This window comes from Mobula birostris, chromosome 5 (assembly GCF_030028105.1).
Source record: "Mobula birostris isolate sMobBir1 chromosome 5, sMobBir1.hap1, whole genome shotgun sequence".
NCBI classification, from domain to species: domain Eukaryota; kingdom Metazoa; phylum Chordata; class Chondrichthyes; order Myliobatiformes; family Myliobatidae; genus Mobula; species Mobula birostris.
Genome location: NC_092374.1, coordinates 17,881,815 through 17,898,967, shown reverse-complemented (window position 1 = coordinate 17,898,967; position 17,153 = coordinate 17,881,815). Strand labels below are relative to the sequence as shown.

Below are 17,153 nucleotides of genomic sequence, written 5' to 3'. Positions count from 1 at the left end.
TGTAAAATCTAGAGACTATTGTGCATGAAAAACATTGGAGATCAGAAGTTTCTGAGATACTCAAACTACCCAGTCCAGCACCAACAATCAAAGTCACTTAGATCACATTTCTTCCCTATTTTGATGTTTGGTTTGAACAACGACTGAACCTCTTGACTATGTCGGCATGCTTTTATAGATTGAGTTACTGACACTTGATTGGCTAATCAGATATTTGCACTAACAAGCAGGTGCACAGGTGTACCTAATAAATTGGCCACTGAGTGTATTCCCCCTACTCCTGGCAGCACATGCTAGGTGTTTGTACCAGAACTGAGTTTATAAACAGCGGTAAATAATTAGCAGATTTTTTTTAACTCAGAGGCTGAGAATAGGCTCAGAGATGAATTGTTAGTGAACCTGCAAAGTAACGACTAGGTATAACCAGATACTTCCAGTTGTAGAGTAGTTGTCTTGGATAAAAAAAAGTGTGATCAGAATAAGCTCTATCATGATGTTGAAGTGAGCAGCTCTGGTGTGTTTAAGATGAAACTTTAACAAATGTGATGGGGTCTTGTGTGAATTGCAAACAATGGCAAAGAAAAGTTAGGCCCAGTGGCTGCCTTCTGTGCTGTAAACAATAATGGTCATTTATAGGAGTTATAGAATTCAGCGTTCATGCCATCGGGTTGTAAGCTGCCCAAATGAGGTTGATAGGTTCTTGATTAGTAAGGTTATGGGGAGAAAGCTGGAGAATGGGTTGAGAGAAAAAATAAATTCAACCGTGATCAAAAGGCAGAGCAGACTCAATGGGCAAAATGGTCTAATTCTGCTGTCTCGTAGCCTTAACGATATAGAAGGTAATGCTGCTAGTTTTAAATGAGGTCAAATCTTTAGTTAGAGCACAAATGCCAATGTGGGTTTGTGACTTTTAAATCACTTTTGTTAGAGATGCCATCTTGCAGTTTTCCAAACGGCAGAGGTGATTACATGGTGGCATGGTGAATATTTTCCCTTCAACAAATATTACAGATTTTGTGGATTATCTATCACTGTCATATTGGTGTTGGTGAGAGTTTGCTCCAGCCATTTGTGTTCTGTTCATTTCAACATGGACCATAGTTATTGCAGAGTCTGCAGGTTGATCTGAAGTCATAAATGATGTTTACAATTACAAGTTTTGGCAGATATCTATTAAACACCCATTGACAGTGAAACTAATTTCTCTCCATCCCTTTCCAATGCTCACACTACTCGAAGGAGGTTGAGAATTATGTAGCTGAAATACCCCATTGTAAGGTGTATTTAATTCCAGCCTGCAGGGGGAAGACTTCATTTTTGCTTGTACTTGTACATATCCTGTTAACCTTGGTGGCCAAGACCCTTAGTATCCAAACTATGAAATAATTCCATCATCAGGGACCCCCCGCACCCAGGTCATGCACTTGCCTCGCTGCTGACATCAAGAAGAAGGTACAGGAGCCTCAAGACTCTCACCACCAGGTTCAGGGACAGTTATTACCCCACAATTACCCCCCTCTTGAACCACAGGGGATAACTTCATTCAGCTTCACTTGGTCTATCAATGAACTGTGGGCTCACTTTCAATGACTCTTCATCTCATGTTCTCAATATGTATTGCTTGCATATTTATTTATTATTTTTCTTTTTCTTTTTCATATTTGTACAATTTGTTGTATTTTACACGCTGCTTGTCCGCCATGTGCTTTTCTGAATTTCTCTCAAATATATCTGCTTGTTCCACCATCCCTGACAGTGTGTTCCACACGCATGGAACTCTATAGGGGGAAGGAAGACACATACCTCTGACATTCTCCCCCTCGATACATTCCTCCAACTTTTTTAAAGTTTTGCCCCTTCGCATTAGTCATTTCCATCCTGGAAAGAAATCTCTGGCTGTTCCGTCTATTAATGCTTCTTGTCTTGTACACTTCTCAAGTTACCTCTCATCCTCCTTTACTCCAATGGGAAAAGCCCTGGCTCACCCAACCTATCATCATAAGACATGCTCTCTAACCCAGGCAGCATTCTGGTAAATCTTCTGTGTACCCTCTCTAAAGCTTCCACGTCCTTTTCTATAATGAGGTAACCAGAGCTAATCATAGTATGCCAAGGGATAATGGTCAGTATAAAACAAAGTGAGAGGGAGGGGTGAGGCAGGAGCTGGCATGCAAGTGGTCAGGTGGAGGAGGAAAGAATGGAGATGCTAAGTGGAAACAGCAGAGGGCTGAGGGTGATGGAGTCTAATATGAAAGGAAGGTGATGAGTGGAACCATGGTTTGGTGGGCAGTTGGAAACGGTGGTGAAGGTGATGAAATATCCAGTAGGTTGAATGCGTTGGCGATTGTCAGATGGCAGCTGGTGGAGGAGGTGATAGAAACAGGGTAATGGGGCTGAGGATGATTTTAATTTTAATATTTTGAACTTAAGTTAACAGTCTATTATAATTTAGTGTTCTGAGATTAATATCAATAGAATGTTAAACTTTGTACTGTATGTTCATGATTGCAAAATGTACAATGCCTTGAAAAAGTATTCAGCCCCCCACAACTATTTTTGCATTTTACTGTTTCATTTTCCAAACTTAAAATATTGAAGTAAGATTTTTGAGCTAATGTACAAAACATTGTGCATCATGAAAAATAAAAAGGAAAAAATTTAAAACTTGTCAACAATTTACTAAAAATCAAAACCAAAATTGTTGAGGATGAAAAAGCATTCATCCCCTTTGTAATTACAATTGTAACTTTCCTCAGGTTTAGCCATTCTTCAGTATTACCTCACCAACTCACCCAACTTGTTGATGTAGAAAATTGGAAGATCACTGTTTTCAAAGTGTAAATAGCCCCTCTCTCTGTAAAGTCCAACAGTATGGTAAATTTTTAACAGGCCAAACTAAAATGTAGACAGAAGATCATTCAAGTAAAGTGAGTGAAATGATAATGGAGATGCCCAAACGTGGGGAAGGCTACAAGACTATCTCAAATGCACTGAACATACCTCAGAGCTCAGTGTAGTCTATTATGGATCTGGAGTTGAGAGGGTAAACAGCTTTAAGTTCCTCCGCATAAACATCACCGAGGATTTCACGTGGTTGGTACATACCGGCTGTGTGGTGAAAAAGGCACAACAGTACCTCTTTCACCTCAGACGGTTGAAGGATCTGGGGGCCCATACCAGAATTCTAAGGACTCTCTACAGGGGCACAATGGAGAGCATCCTGACTGGCTGCATCACTGCCTGGTATGGGAACTGTACTTCCCTCAATCGTAGGACTCTGCAGAGAGTGGTGCGGACAGCCCAGCGCATCTGTAGATGTGAACTTCCCTCTATTCAGAACATTTACAAAGACAGGTGTATAAAAAGGGCCTGAAGGATCATTAGGTACCCTAGTCACCCCGACCTCAAACTGTTCCAGCTGCTACCATCCAGGAAGCAGTACTGCAGCATAAAAGCCAGGACAAACAAGCTCCAGGACAGCTTCCACCGGGCCATCAGACTGCTTAATTCACACTGACACAACTATATTTCTGTGTTATAATTCACTATTCATATTTAACCATCTTGTTACTGTCCTGTTGTACATACTAGTTATTATAAATTACCAAAAATTACACATTTACATGGAGACATAACGTGAAGACTTTTTACTCCTCATGTATATGAAGGATGTAAGTCATAAAGTCAATTCAATTCGAACATCTCTGGCAAGACCTCAAGATTGCTGTCCACTGCCACTCCCTAACTAACCTGGCACAGCTTAAGCAATTTTGCAAGGAGAAATGGGCAAATCTTGCTCCATCATTTGTACAAACTTAATAGAGAATTAGCCAAAAAGACTAGCTGCAAGAGGTGGTTCAACTAAATATGGAGCAAAGGGAGATGAATACTTTTTGAACTGCTGACATTTCAAATTTTTGAATTTTTAGTTTATTCTGCTTTAAAATTTTCCTTGTTTTTTGGGCTCCACTGTGAAAAAAGGAGTATGTGATTCACAAGTAAAAATTCTCAGTTAAATTGTTCAAAATCCCTAGTTGTAATACTCATTTATGTGAACCAAGGTTTGGGAGCTGAATACTTTTTACAAGGTACTGTTGATCTTCATTAAATCACTTTGACTCTTGTCCAATTGCCACTTCCTGCCATGTCCTATTACTGCTAAGGCACTTCCTTTTTTTCGTTGACTGCTCTTTGCAAACATTGCTCAGTTTGTGTTTCATTTTCATAGATGGGGCAGGCGCTGTGGAGGGTTGCAAGAAACCAGCAACTGCAACACCAACGATACACTGAGGACAGCTACTGTCTTGTAGAGCATGACAGGAGGCTTGCTGCAGCAAATCGCAAACATGCCCAGGTTGGGATTGACATCTACCACATGCTGAGAGTTGGCAGATCAAAGGAAGAGCACGGATTTCCAGATCTGGAACTGTTACCCCCAGAGCTAAGCTTAACTATTCTATCATATCTGAATGCAACTGACCTCTGCCTGGCTTCGTGTGTCTGGCAGGACTTGGCCAATGATGATGTTCTCTGGCAAGGGTAGGTGCCATTCTGAGAATTTATTATGGGGAACAAAGAAATGGCAGGCGAGTTGAACAGGTACTTTGGATCTGTCTTCAGTAGAGAAGACAAAAGCTATCTCCCAGATGTAATAGTGGCCAGAGGATCTAGGGTAACGGAGGAACTGAAGGAAATTCACATTAGGCAGAAAATGGTGTTGGATAGACTGATGGGACTGAAGGCTGATAAATCCCCAGGGCCTGATGGTCTGCATCCCAGGGTACTTAAGGAGGTGGCTCTAGAAATCGTGGATGCATTGGTAATCATTTTCCAATGTTCTATAGATTCAGGATCAGTTCCTATGGATTGGAGGGTAGCTAATGTTATCCCACTTTTTAAGAAAGGAGGGAGAGAGAAAACAGGGAATTACAGACCAGTTAGTCTGTCATCAGTGGTGGGGAAGATGCCGGAGTCAATTATAAAAGATGAAATGGCTGCATATTTGGATAGTAGTAACAGGATCGGTCCAAGTCAGCATGGATTTACGAAGGGGAAATCATGCTTGACTAATCTGCTGGAATTTTTTGAGGATGTAACTATGAAAATGGACAAGGGAGAGCCAGTGGATGTAGTGTTACCTGGACTTTCAGAAAGCCTTTGATAAGGTCCCACAGAGGAGCTTAGTGGGCAAAATTGGAGCACATGGTATTAGGGGTAGTGTACTGACATGGATAGAAAATTGGTTGGCAGACAGGAAACAAAGAGTAGGGATTAACGAGTCCCTTTCAGAATGGCAGGGAGTGACTAGTGGGGTACTGCAAGGCTTGGTGCTGGGACCGCAGCTATTTACAATATACATTAATGATTTAGATGAAGGGATTAAAAGTAACATTAGCAAATTTGCAGATGACACAAAGTTGGATGGCAGTGTGAAATGTGAGGAAGATGTTATGAGAATGCAGGGTGACTTGGTCAGGTTGGGTGAGTGGGCAGATGCATGGCAGTTGCAGTTTAATGTGAATAAATACTTCATACTTTATTGTCACCAAACAATTGATACTGGAATGTACAATCATCACAGCGATATTTGATTCTGCGCTTCCCACTCCCTGGATTACAAATCGATAGTAAATATTAAAAACTTAAATTATAAATCATAAATAGAAAATATAAAAATGGAAAGTAAGGTAGTGCAAAAAAAACTGAGATGCAGGTCCGGATATTTGGAGGGTACGGTTATCCACTTTCGTGGCAAGAACAGGAAGGCAGATTACTATCTGAATATTGTTAAATTAGGAAAAGGGGAAGAACAACGAGATCTGGGTGTCCTTGTTCATCAGTCACAAAGTAAGCATTCAGGTACAGCAGGCAGTGAAGAAAGCTAATGGCACGTTGGCCTTCATAACAAGGGGAGTTGAGTATAGGAGCAAAGAGGTCGTTCTGCAGTTGTACAGGGCCCTGCTGAGACCACACCTGGAGTATTGTGTGCAGTTTTGGTCTCCCAATTTGAGGAAGGACATTCTTACTATTGAGGGAGTGCAGCGTAGGTTCACAAGGTTAATTCCCGGAATGGAGGGACTGTCATATATTGAAAGATTGGAGCGACTGGGCTTGTATACACTGGAATTTAGAAGGATGAGAGGGGATCTGATTATTAAGGGATTGGATCAAGACTGTATACAGGCTGAGCGTCCACTTCATCGAACGTCTGTGCTCCATCCACCATGATCATCTGGGCCTCCCCATTACCAGCCATTTTAATTCCCCTCCCCATTACTTCCCAGACATGTCCGTCCTCGGACACCACCATTGCCAAAGTGAGGCTAAACACAAACTTGAGGAACAGCACCTATTCTGCATGGGTAACTTAGAACCCTATGGCATGAATGTTGAATTCTCCAACTTCCAGTAGTTCACTTTGGCGTTCTTCTCTCTCCTCCACCTTCTCTGTCTGTCCATCATCAGACATTCCTCCCATTGTTTCTACCTCCCCCTCCATCATTCTCACTTGCCTCCCGTGACTCCATGCTCTCATCTGATTCCATCATCTTCAGCCCTTTGTCTCTTTCCACCTATCACTTCCCACTTTCAATTACCATTGCCACTCCCTCTTCCCCTATTTGCCTATTGCCCTTCTTCATCTGGATCCATCTTTCACCTGTCAGTTCTTGTTCCTCCTCTTTCCTCTAACTGTTAAAACTGGCTATCTTCTCAAATGACCAATGTGATACAAGGGAGGGAGGCAGAAAAATGAAATTGTAAGCCATTTAGCCTAACTTCAGTGGTTGGGAAGATGTTGGAGTTCATTATTAAGGATGAGATTTCAGGGTACTTGGAGGATAAAATAGGCCAAAATCAGCATGGATTCCTTAAGGGAAAAATCTTGCCTGACAAATCTTTTGGGGTTCTTTGAGGAAATTGCAGGCGGGAGTGTTAAAGGGGAGTCAGTGGATGTTGTTTTACTTGGATTTTCTGAATGCATTTGATGAGGTACAGCACATGATGCTGCTTAACAAGATAAGATTTCGTGGTCATCCAGGAAAGTTAGTAGCATGGATAGAAGTTTGGCTGACTGGCAGGAGGCAAAGAGTTGGAATAAAGCAAACCTTTTCTGGTTGGCTGACAGTGATGAGTGATGTTCCACAGGGGTTGGGACCACTTCCTTTCTCATTATACGTCAGAGACTTGGATGACGGAATTGAAGGATTTGTGGCCAAGCTTATGGATGATACGAAAATAGGTGGAGGGGCAGGTCGTGTTGAGGAAGCAGGGAGTCTGCAAAAAGACTTGGACAGATTAGGAGAATGGGAAAAGATGTGACAAATAGAATATATGCAAGGTCATAACCTTTGCTAGAAAGATTAAAGGCATAGACAATTTTTCTAAACATGGTGAAAATTCAAATATCAGAGGAGCAGAGGGACTTGGGAGTCTTTTTCCAGGATTCCCTGAAGGTTAACTAACAGGTTGTGTCAGTGATAAGGAAGGTAACTACAATGTTAGCATTCATTATAAGAGTGAGGATGCAATGCTGAGGCTTTATAAGACATTAGTCAAACCACACTTGGAGGATTGTGAGCAGCTTAGTGCCCTTTGTTCAAGAAAAGATGTGCTGGCATTGGAGAAAGTCCAGAGGAGATTCACAAGAAAAGATGTGTTGGCATTGGAGAAAGTCCAGAGGAGGTTCACAAAATGATTCTGGGAATCAAAGAGTTCTATTTGAAGAGCATTTGATGGCTCTTGGCTTGTGTTTACTGGAGTTCAGAAGAATCAGTGGAGGTTTTCATGTAAAACTTTTGAATATTTAAAGGCCTAGGTACAGTGGATGTGGAGAGGATGTTTTCCTTAAAGGTTCAAAGGTTCATTTATTATCAAAGTATACAACTCTGCAATTATTCTTCTCCAGGTAGCCATGAAACCAAGAAAAGAACGGAAACACAATCATCAACCCCCAAAACCCTCCTCCCCACGTAAAAATAGAACAGGCACATTGACCCCCAAATTCCCTCCCCCTCATGCAAAAATACAACAAGGGGGCATTAATGGGTGAGTCTAGGACCAGAAAGCACAGCCTCAGAATAGAGGAACATCCCTTCAGAAAAGAGTTGAGGATCAATTTCTCCAGCCAGTGGGTGGTGAATCTGTGGAATTCACTGCCACAGACGACTGTGGAGGGGCCAAGTCATTGGGTGTATTTAAAACGTAGGTTCTTGTTTAGTTGGGCCATCAGAGGTTATGGGGAGAAGGCATGCAAATGGTGTTGAGAGGGATAATAAATCAGCCATGACAGAACGGTGGAGTAGACTTAATAAGCTGAATGGCCTACTTCTGCTCCTGTGTCTTATAGTCTATCTTTCAGTCCACATGAAGAGTCTTGACCTGAAATACTGACTGTCTCGGTCCCTCCATTGTTGCTCTCCGACTCGTTGAGTTCTTCCAGATTGCCAGAATCTGCAGTCTTACAACTCCGTTTTAAAAAAAAATTCTGCACTTTTGTGCCCTGTTTAATGACTAATGCTCCAATGATCATTTTGTAATCTCCAGAATTTTTTATTCAATGAATTATTGATATAACAATTATAATTTTGAAATTCCTGTAAAATAGTTAAACAATTCCAGCCATTTGGAGCTACTTGAAATTAAGCATCTTTATAAGATAACAAATACTGCTTTAGTCCACTGTCTTTCATATGAATTCAGATATTTATCCATTGTACTGTAATTTTCTATTGTTTAAATTGTTAGTATTATATCAAGTACTGTGTAAATCTCCCAGATTGCTACTGTTGCTGTAGAAATTGTTAGAAAATGGGATTTGAGGATTGTAGCCACAAGCCCAACAGATGTTATTTATCTAATCAGATTTAGGTGCAACAGATTAAACACATTTGCATCATTTCCCTTGAGGCACAATTAATATTTGTCATGTGGAGACACCAGAAACTGCCGATGGTAGAACCTTGAGCAAAAACAAACTGCTGTAAGATATAAGTGTCGAGCAGTGTCTGTGCAAGCAGAAGATTGTCACATTTGGAGGACTGGGAGTGGAGAGTGAAGATTGCTGGTCTACAGATGTGAGAGGGAGAGTTGAGACAGAGGCTAGTAGGTGATAGGAATGGAATAGTGGGCAGGTGGAACCAGGTTGAGGAGGAAGATAGGAAAATTAACCAAAGGAGAAGAAATTTAAGTAGACATGTAGGTAGTTGATGAGCTAGTTATGTCAGACAGGGATGGGAAAGATGAACTAAGAGGAGAGGTGGGCTGGTGGGAATAGGATAGGAACACTGCGGGGATATAGCTTACTTGACTTGAAGAATAATTTCCTGATGGGTATTAACTAAAGAGCTGATTGTTAACTTAAGGAAGGGCAGGCATCTAGAAGCCCCAAGTACCTCACTACCAGGTTCAAGAACAACGTCCCTTCAAACAATTCGGTTCTTGAACCAAGCTACACAGCCCTAATCACTACCTCAGTATGGTAGCATTATGACACTTCGACCACTTTGCACTGCAATTTTCTTTTTGATCTAATTCGAGGCTGTGATACTGCTACAAATTTTTCATTACATCTGTGTGTACATGTACTTTTGCATATAACAATTAATTTGACTTTGGGGGTGTATTGGGATGTACTTGAAATTGGAAAATTAACATTTGTGTCATTGGCTGTCGGCTCCCCAAGTAGAATAAGAGATACTCTTGTTTGTGTTTGGCCTCATGGCAGTAGAGAAGACCCAGGGCAAGGTGGGTCAGTGAGGGAGTAGGACAGGGAGCAGAAATGGCATGCAGCTGGGAGCTTGAGATTACTGTTTTGTACAGGATGTGTGCCCTCTTCAAAATAGTCAACTAGTCTACACCTAGACTCTCCTTTACATTAGAGGCCTATTCAAACAAAGAGGCATTCTTATTTTAATTGTTGACTTCTTAAAAATACTGTGAAATAATTTGCCTGTTTATGAAAAATGAAGAAATTTGTTTACACATACTTTAAAGATCATCAATTGTCTTAAATTTTCACTTCAGTACATAACACTGGACAACAAAGAATTTGCTTCCTGAATACTTTTGGGTGTACGTTATGGATTTTGGGCAGCTGATCATGAAACTCACCACGAAGTTTCCCTATCACGCATCATTTTTCTGAAATTGCTTGTATTTGTTATTTCAATTCATAGTTCAAGTTAATTAAAATGTTGCCCACAATGTAAGCTGAGAAGTTTTTTTTTAATCTTATCCAGGCATGCTTAGGCAAGTCAGATGCTGCATGGCAGGACAGGTTTTAGAAAGCTTGCTACTAGAAATGCAGCTCGGATGCAGAGAGTACTGTGTCATTTGCCGATGGGACAGCATGCTGAAGAATCTCATTGTGTTAAAAAGGATCGGCCATTCTGGAAGCAGTTGGTTTCAGGGCAGAAAAGTATGGCACTTGAGCCATCTGTAGACCCAACAAAGATATACTTTTGCCGCCTCTTCATGTAAAATTGGGGCTTATGAAAAGTTTTGTGAAAGCAATGAACAAAGAAGGTGAAGGATTTCGATATCTGAGATGGATGTGCCCTAGAATGTCTGATGCCAAGATTAAGGAAGGCATTTTTGTTGGTCCACAAATCAAACAGGTCATCAATGACAGGCAATTCAAAGAACTTCTAATGGGACCACAGAAAATCACATGGAAGGCATCCAAGGATGTTTTTGAAAATTTTCTTGGCATCTGCAGAGCACCAAGCTACATGCAGCTGGTTAACAACATGCTTCAAGCATATAAAACCATAAAGTGTAACGTGTCACTAAAGATTATTTTTCTGCATTCCCATTTGGACTTCTTCACTGCAGATGTTGGCAACTGTCAGTGACAAGCATGGTGAGAGGTTTCACTCGGACTTTGTGGTCATAGAGAAACTGTATCAGGGCAACTGGAATCCATGAATACCGGTTGATTATTGTTGGACGCGAGCAAGAAGCCTCAGACACTGAGTACAAATGAAAATCATCAAGAAAATATTTTCAGCTTAGTTGAACTATTACAAAGTACCAGTACTGTTCTTCAGTCAAACATTTTTTCCAATAAAAGTTAATTTCTTGTTCCTCCATATTCCTGAGTGATACAAGTAGTCTGAAATTTATTCGTGTTCAGCTTCAAGCTATCATATGCTTAAAAAAAATTTCTGAGGAAGCAACACTTAGCAAAAATTTTGCTGTCCAGTGATTAAAACACAATAAGAATACACAAACATAAGGACTTTTCTTTTTATGGTCCAAGATAGCATTAAGAAGAATTCATTGGTGGATGTGTCAAATATTATATGCCTTTTGTAAAAATGATCAATAATAGAATAGAAGTGGGGACACAGCCCAGTTACCTGGTAATGGAAAGCGTTGAAAAGTTTTTTAAAAATAAAAATCCATTAAACGATGGAATATTTTGTATTAGGATTCAGTCTGGGCATTCTGCTCAAATAGGACAAAATAAATAGTAAGTCTAAAATAACATGAATTTTTGATGAAGTATCAACAGGTGTATGAATTTTGTTTCAGGTTGTGCAAGTCCACCTGGGGTCACTGTTCCATATACTATAGAGTCTATCCAGGTTTTAACTACAGACAACTCTACATGCAGCTAGATGAAGGCAGTCTTACCTTCAATGCTAACCCTCATGAGGTAATCATAATACTAAATGCACTGTTAAATTTGCCATTCCTTATGCAAACCAAATTTTTCACTGGAGAGGAAATATAGTGCAACTGCTGTGTGTCATGTGCTAAATTTACAAAGGCAGAAATGTAATAGATGAAAAGACGAATAACTTGATTTCTCAAGTGTAAAGTAAATACCTGTAGCCTTGTTATGTGTTGCTGACTGGCCTGGGGTGAGATGGGGCTAACAAGTTGGATGATGGAAGAGATATTGGAATGATGGTTATTGATGATTTAATCCCTGAATCTGGAATCACATCCTTTCTATAAAAAGGTGACCAGAACACGCAATTCCAAGTGTGGTCCAATCATTTAGAACAGCAGCATTAAATCGTGGCTCTTGAATTATTTAGTCCCCCAACTAATCAACGCCGATACACCATAGGTCTTCTTACCCTATCAACTTGCATAACAACTTTAAGGGATCTATGGATTTGGAGGACAAAATCTCTCTGTTCCTCCATACTGTGAAGAATCTTGCCACTAACCTAGTATTCTGCCTTTAAGTTTGACTTTCCAAAGTGTATCACTTCACACTTTTCCAGATTGAATTCCATCTGCTACTTCTCAGCCCATCTCTGCATCCTGTCTATAGCCCACTGAAACCTACACCATCCATAACATCAACCTTCATGTCATTCTGCAAACTTACCAACCTACCCTTCCACTTGTTCATTCAAGTCATTTATAAAAATCTCAAAGAGCAGGGGTCGCTGATCAGATTTCTGTGAAACACTGACTTTCAGGCAGAATACACTCCATGTACTACAACCCTCTGTCTTCTGTGGGTTAGCCAATTCTGAGTCCACACTGTCAAGTTTCCATGGATTCCATGCCTCATAAGTTTCCAGATGAGCCTTCCATGGGGTTCCTGTCAAACAACTTACTAAAATTCATAAGCACCACATCTACCATTCCATCTTTATCACATTTTGCTGTTGCCTCCACAAAAATTATAATCAGGCTTGTAGGCACAACCTGCCCCTCACAGAGCCTTGTTTACTATCTCTAATAAGACTATGCTTCCACAAATGCTTATAAGTCCTGTCCCTAAGAATTCTCTCCATTAGTTTACTCACCACTGACGTAAAACTCACTGGCCTATAGTTCCCAGGATTATCCCTATTACTCTTTAACAAAGTTCGCCATCCTTCAATCATCTGCTATGGCCAGTGAGAACACAAAGATCATCTTTTCAAAACTGCAGCAATCTTTTCCCTTGATTCTCATATTACGACGATAAGATATAGGAGCAGAATTAGGCCATTTCACCATGGTTGATCCATTTTTCCTCTCAACCCCAATCTCCTGCCTTCTCCCCATATCCCTTCATGCCCGACCAATCAAAAAATCTATCAATCTCTGGCTTAAATATACATAAAGACTTGGCCTCCACAGCTGCCTGAGGCAACAAATTTACTACTCTCTGGCAAAAGAAGTTCCTCCTCATCTCTGGTCTAAAAGGACACTCCTCTATTCTGAGGCTGTGGCCCCTTGTCTTGGACTCTCTTATCATAGGAAATGTTCTCTCCACATCCACCCTATCAGGACCTTTGACCATTTGATAGGTTTCAATGAGGTCACCCCTCATTCTTCTGAATTCCAGCGAATACAGGCCCAGAGCCATCAAACGCTCTTCTTATGACAAACCATTTAATCCTGGAATCATTTTTGTGAACCTCCTTTGAGCATATCCTTTTTAAAGGGCTCAAAACTGCTCACAATACTCACCAGTGCTTTATAAAGTCTCAACATTACATCCTTGCTTTTATATTCTAGTCCTCTTGAAATGAATGCTAACATCGCATTTGTCTTCCTCACCACAGACTCAACCTATACTCCAGGCTCAATCTGGAGTGTATCCCATCTGACCCTGGGGACTCAACTATCCTAATGTTTTCCAAAAGCTCCAACATTATTGCTTTCTTAACTGCCACACAGCCCTTCCTCTGCAGCTGAGCATTAAAGAGAGGCGGGCAATTAGGTTAATGAATTTTAAAATGCCAGCCAACTTTCTGGGACCTGTTCTTCTTTAGCATATCCCACACCCAACCTTGTCACGTCCACAAATGTAAATGAATTGAAGGGTGACATACTGGGAGTTTTTTTTTCTGCACTGATTTTCAAATTGCCTCCTGCACCCAGTTCCATGAGCTAATCATATCTCTCCTGCACTGCCTTCCCTCCCTAAATACAATATTTTGATTTTATTTGCACAGTTTAGTTGCTGTTTTCTACGGTATGAAAGTTTTACAACAGGAAAATGGCAGTGAGATGAATAAATGTTTAAACAGCTGTTAATGAAACATGTGGCTTGAAATAATTCAGTCAGAGTCAGTGTTGCGAAATTATATTCATGAGAGATTTTAAAGTCTGTCTTTTTTCACATTTGTATTTACAGGTTAAATGAGTGAAATTGTGAAAGTATGTTTGCTATGTTACCATATACTGAACTGAACATTCAAAGGTCAAAGGGGATCAATTCTTTTACAACATTAGTTTGCTGATAGCTGACCCTTTACATGCTTCGTCATTGATCATAATATTTTGCCCCCTGCAAGTGAAAATTTTATTTTTTCTATTGAATTGTGTGGTATTCTAACATAAATATATTGTTGATTGAAATTAAGACTTGTTCTATGTTTATGGATCACTGTCAGTAATTAACTCTCAACCACAGTTTATCGTTGTTTCTGTCATTTTCTAGAGATGCCAAAAAATTGCCCTTTTAGGTAAGGGCTAAAGTGTTCCTGTTAAAGATTAATGGTACTATTACCATGGTATTAATAGTAACTAAACACAAGAAGTAAATATCACGCCATGACTTTTCTTTACTATTGCGGTGTGCTGTCTGCTCACTGAAGCTAAGATAAATCTTTCACTTTGCAGACAAAACATGAGAGACCTGAAGCAGTCAACAATACATGTGACTTAAATGACAATCCTTCTTGTGTTTTCAGTTTGAAATCCACCATGATAACTGCATGGTTGTGAAAACGCCATTGAAATAGTTAATTAAATATCAAAGAGGGCTGATATTTTGGTACTGAAGCAGATTTGTTCCATGTTATGCGGGGTTACTTTGTTTCTGAATTGCAATGTTGTCTTTTTCCTTTGATTGAAAGCAGAGATTTCCAAGTTGCAGAATAATGCTGCGGTTAATATATGCTATGTGTGTTCTTGGTTATATTGGACCGATTTTAAAAATGAATGACCACCGTGGGTTGATTTGGAATTGAAAGCTGTGAAACAATTTTACTTAAGTTCGCTATTAGGAGCTTCTTTACTGGTACAACTAGCCAAAATTTCTATTTTAAATATAAATCCTATGATTAAGCAGTCATTACAAATTTGGTATCAGTTCCGTAAGTTTTTTAATCTTAAAAAATTTAACCTTCTTAGTTTAATTTATCGAAACTATTCATTTAAACCTTCACTTAGTGATCCTACCTTTTCTCTTTGGAGGAATAAAGGAATTTATTCCTTTATGGATCTGTTTCAAGAAGGCCGATTGATGTCCTTTGAGAAATTAGCAACTAAATACTGTCTTTCACACTCGCACTTTTTGCAATATCTTCAGGTCAGACAATTTTTACAAGAATATTTAAGTAATTTTCCATGTATACAAGATTCTGACCTGTTACCGTTATTAAATGTTGATTCTAAAGTTTTTTCTAAGTTATTAGGAAATAGATTAGAAAAAGTACTTCCTTTTATTATTTCGGAAGACCAAACGGATTTTATTAAAGGTCGTTACTCTTTTTATAATATTCGCACACTGTTAAATATTGTTTATACTCCCTTACAAAATGTTCTTGAGTGTGTTATCTCTTTAGATGCTGAGAAAGCTTTTGATAGGGTAGAATGGCCTTACTTATTTAAGGTGCTTGAAATGTTTAATTTTAGCTCAAAATTTATATCCTGGATTAAACTGTTATATCATTCTCCTGTGGCCTTGGTCCGTACTAACTCTCTAAGCTCACCTTTTTTCCCTCTTTTTCGAGGTACTCGACAAGGTTGTCCTCTTAGTCCTTTATTATTTGATATTGCATTAGAACCTCTTGCAATTGCCATTCGAGAATCTCCAAATATTACTGGGATAACTCGGGGCTTAAAGTCCCATAAAATATCACTTTATGCTGATGACTTACTTTTATATATTTCTAATCCCCAAAAATCCATCCCTGCTGTTTTAGAGCTATTAGCACAATTTGGTCTTTTTTCAGGTTATAAATTAAATCTTAGTAAGAGTGAACTTTTCCCAATTAATAAACAACTTCCCTTATATCATAACTTTCCATTTAAATTGATTAATAATTATTTTTCATATCTTGGGATTAAAATTACTTGTAAATACTAAGATTTATTTAAGATTAATTTTTTACCCTTAATTGACCATATTATTCAACTTTCATCTAAATGGTTTCCTTTATATTTAACTTTGATTGGTCGTATTAATGCAGTTAAGATGTTTTTTTTGCCAAAATTTTTATATATATTTCAGGCATTACCAATTTTTGTTCCAAAATCTTTTTTTGATAAAGTTGACTCCAAAATTTCTTCATTTATTTGGCAAAATAATAACCTGAGACTGGGTAAAATACATTTACAGAAAGCTAAGAGAGATGGAGGTTTAGCATTACCTTGCTTTAGATTTTATTATTGGGCAATTAATATTCGACATATGAAAATTTGGTTACTTGACCAGGATATACTATCCATTCCTAAATGGGTAGCATTGGAATTGCAATCTCTTCAGGGTTATACACTTGGCTCTATTTTAGGTTTCTCTCTTCCTTTTGATTTGAAACGCCTCAAACAGGTATCTAACCCGATAGTTAAATATACCTTACATATTTGGTTTCAACTCAGCAAATTTTTTGATCTTAACCAATTTGGGCTAGCGATTCCTATTTTAGGTAACATTTTTTCCTCCCTCTTTTACGGATCGTGCTTTTCAAATTTGGAAGACTAAGGGTATTTCACGGTTTTTGAATTTATTTTTAGATGGTTCCCTTTATGACTTTTGAACAATTATCTAATAAATATAATTTATCAAGAATACATTTTTTTAGATATCTACAAGTTAGAAATTTCCTAAGTACTATACTTTCTTCCTTTCCAATGCTTCCTCCTACATACATTTTAGATACTACAATTAACCTTAATCCATGTCAGAAAGGTGCATCGGCTATGATTTATAATATTATTATGAAACTTAGGAAAGCTCCATTTGATAAGATTAAGGTTGATTGGGAACAGGAATTGGGGTCTATCATTTCCGTGGATGACTGGGGGCAGATTTTACAATTAGTCAATACTTCCTCTATCTGTGCTAAACATTCCCTAATTCAATTTAAAGTTGTTCATAGAGCACATATGTCCAAAGATAAAGTAGCTCGCTTTTATTCTCATATTAATCCTTTTTGTGATAGATGTCCGGGGCAGATAGCCTCTTT

The 17,153-nt window shown here is 39.0% G+C and overlaps 1 protein-coding gene across 3 annotated transcripts in view; it reads left to right on the top strand.

Annotated features, from left to right (window-relative positions):
* fbxo8 (F-box protein 8) overlaps window positions 1-17,153 on the top strand; it is an 88,983-nt gene that overhangs the window by 50,107 nt on the left and 21,723 nt on the right. For all 3 annotated transcript variants that reach the window (XM_072257659.1, XM_072257661.1, XM_072257658.1), the window contains 2 exons: window positions 4,229-4,539; window positions 11,536-11,659. In XM_072257659.1, coding sequence (XP_072113760.1) covers window positions 4,229-4,539; window positions 11,536-11,659 — 435 coding nt within the window. The remainder of the gene's footprint in view (window positions 1-4,228; window positions 4,540-11,535; window positions 11,660-17,153) is intronic.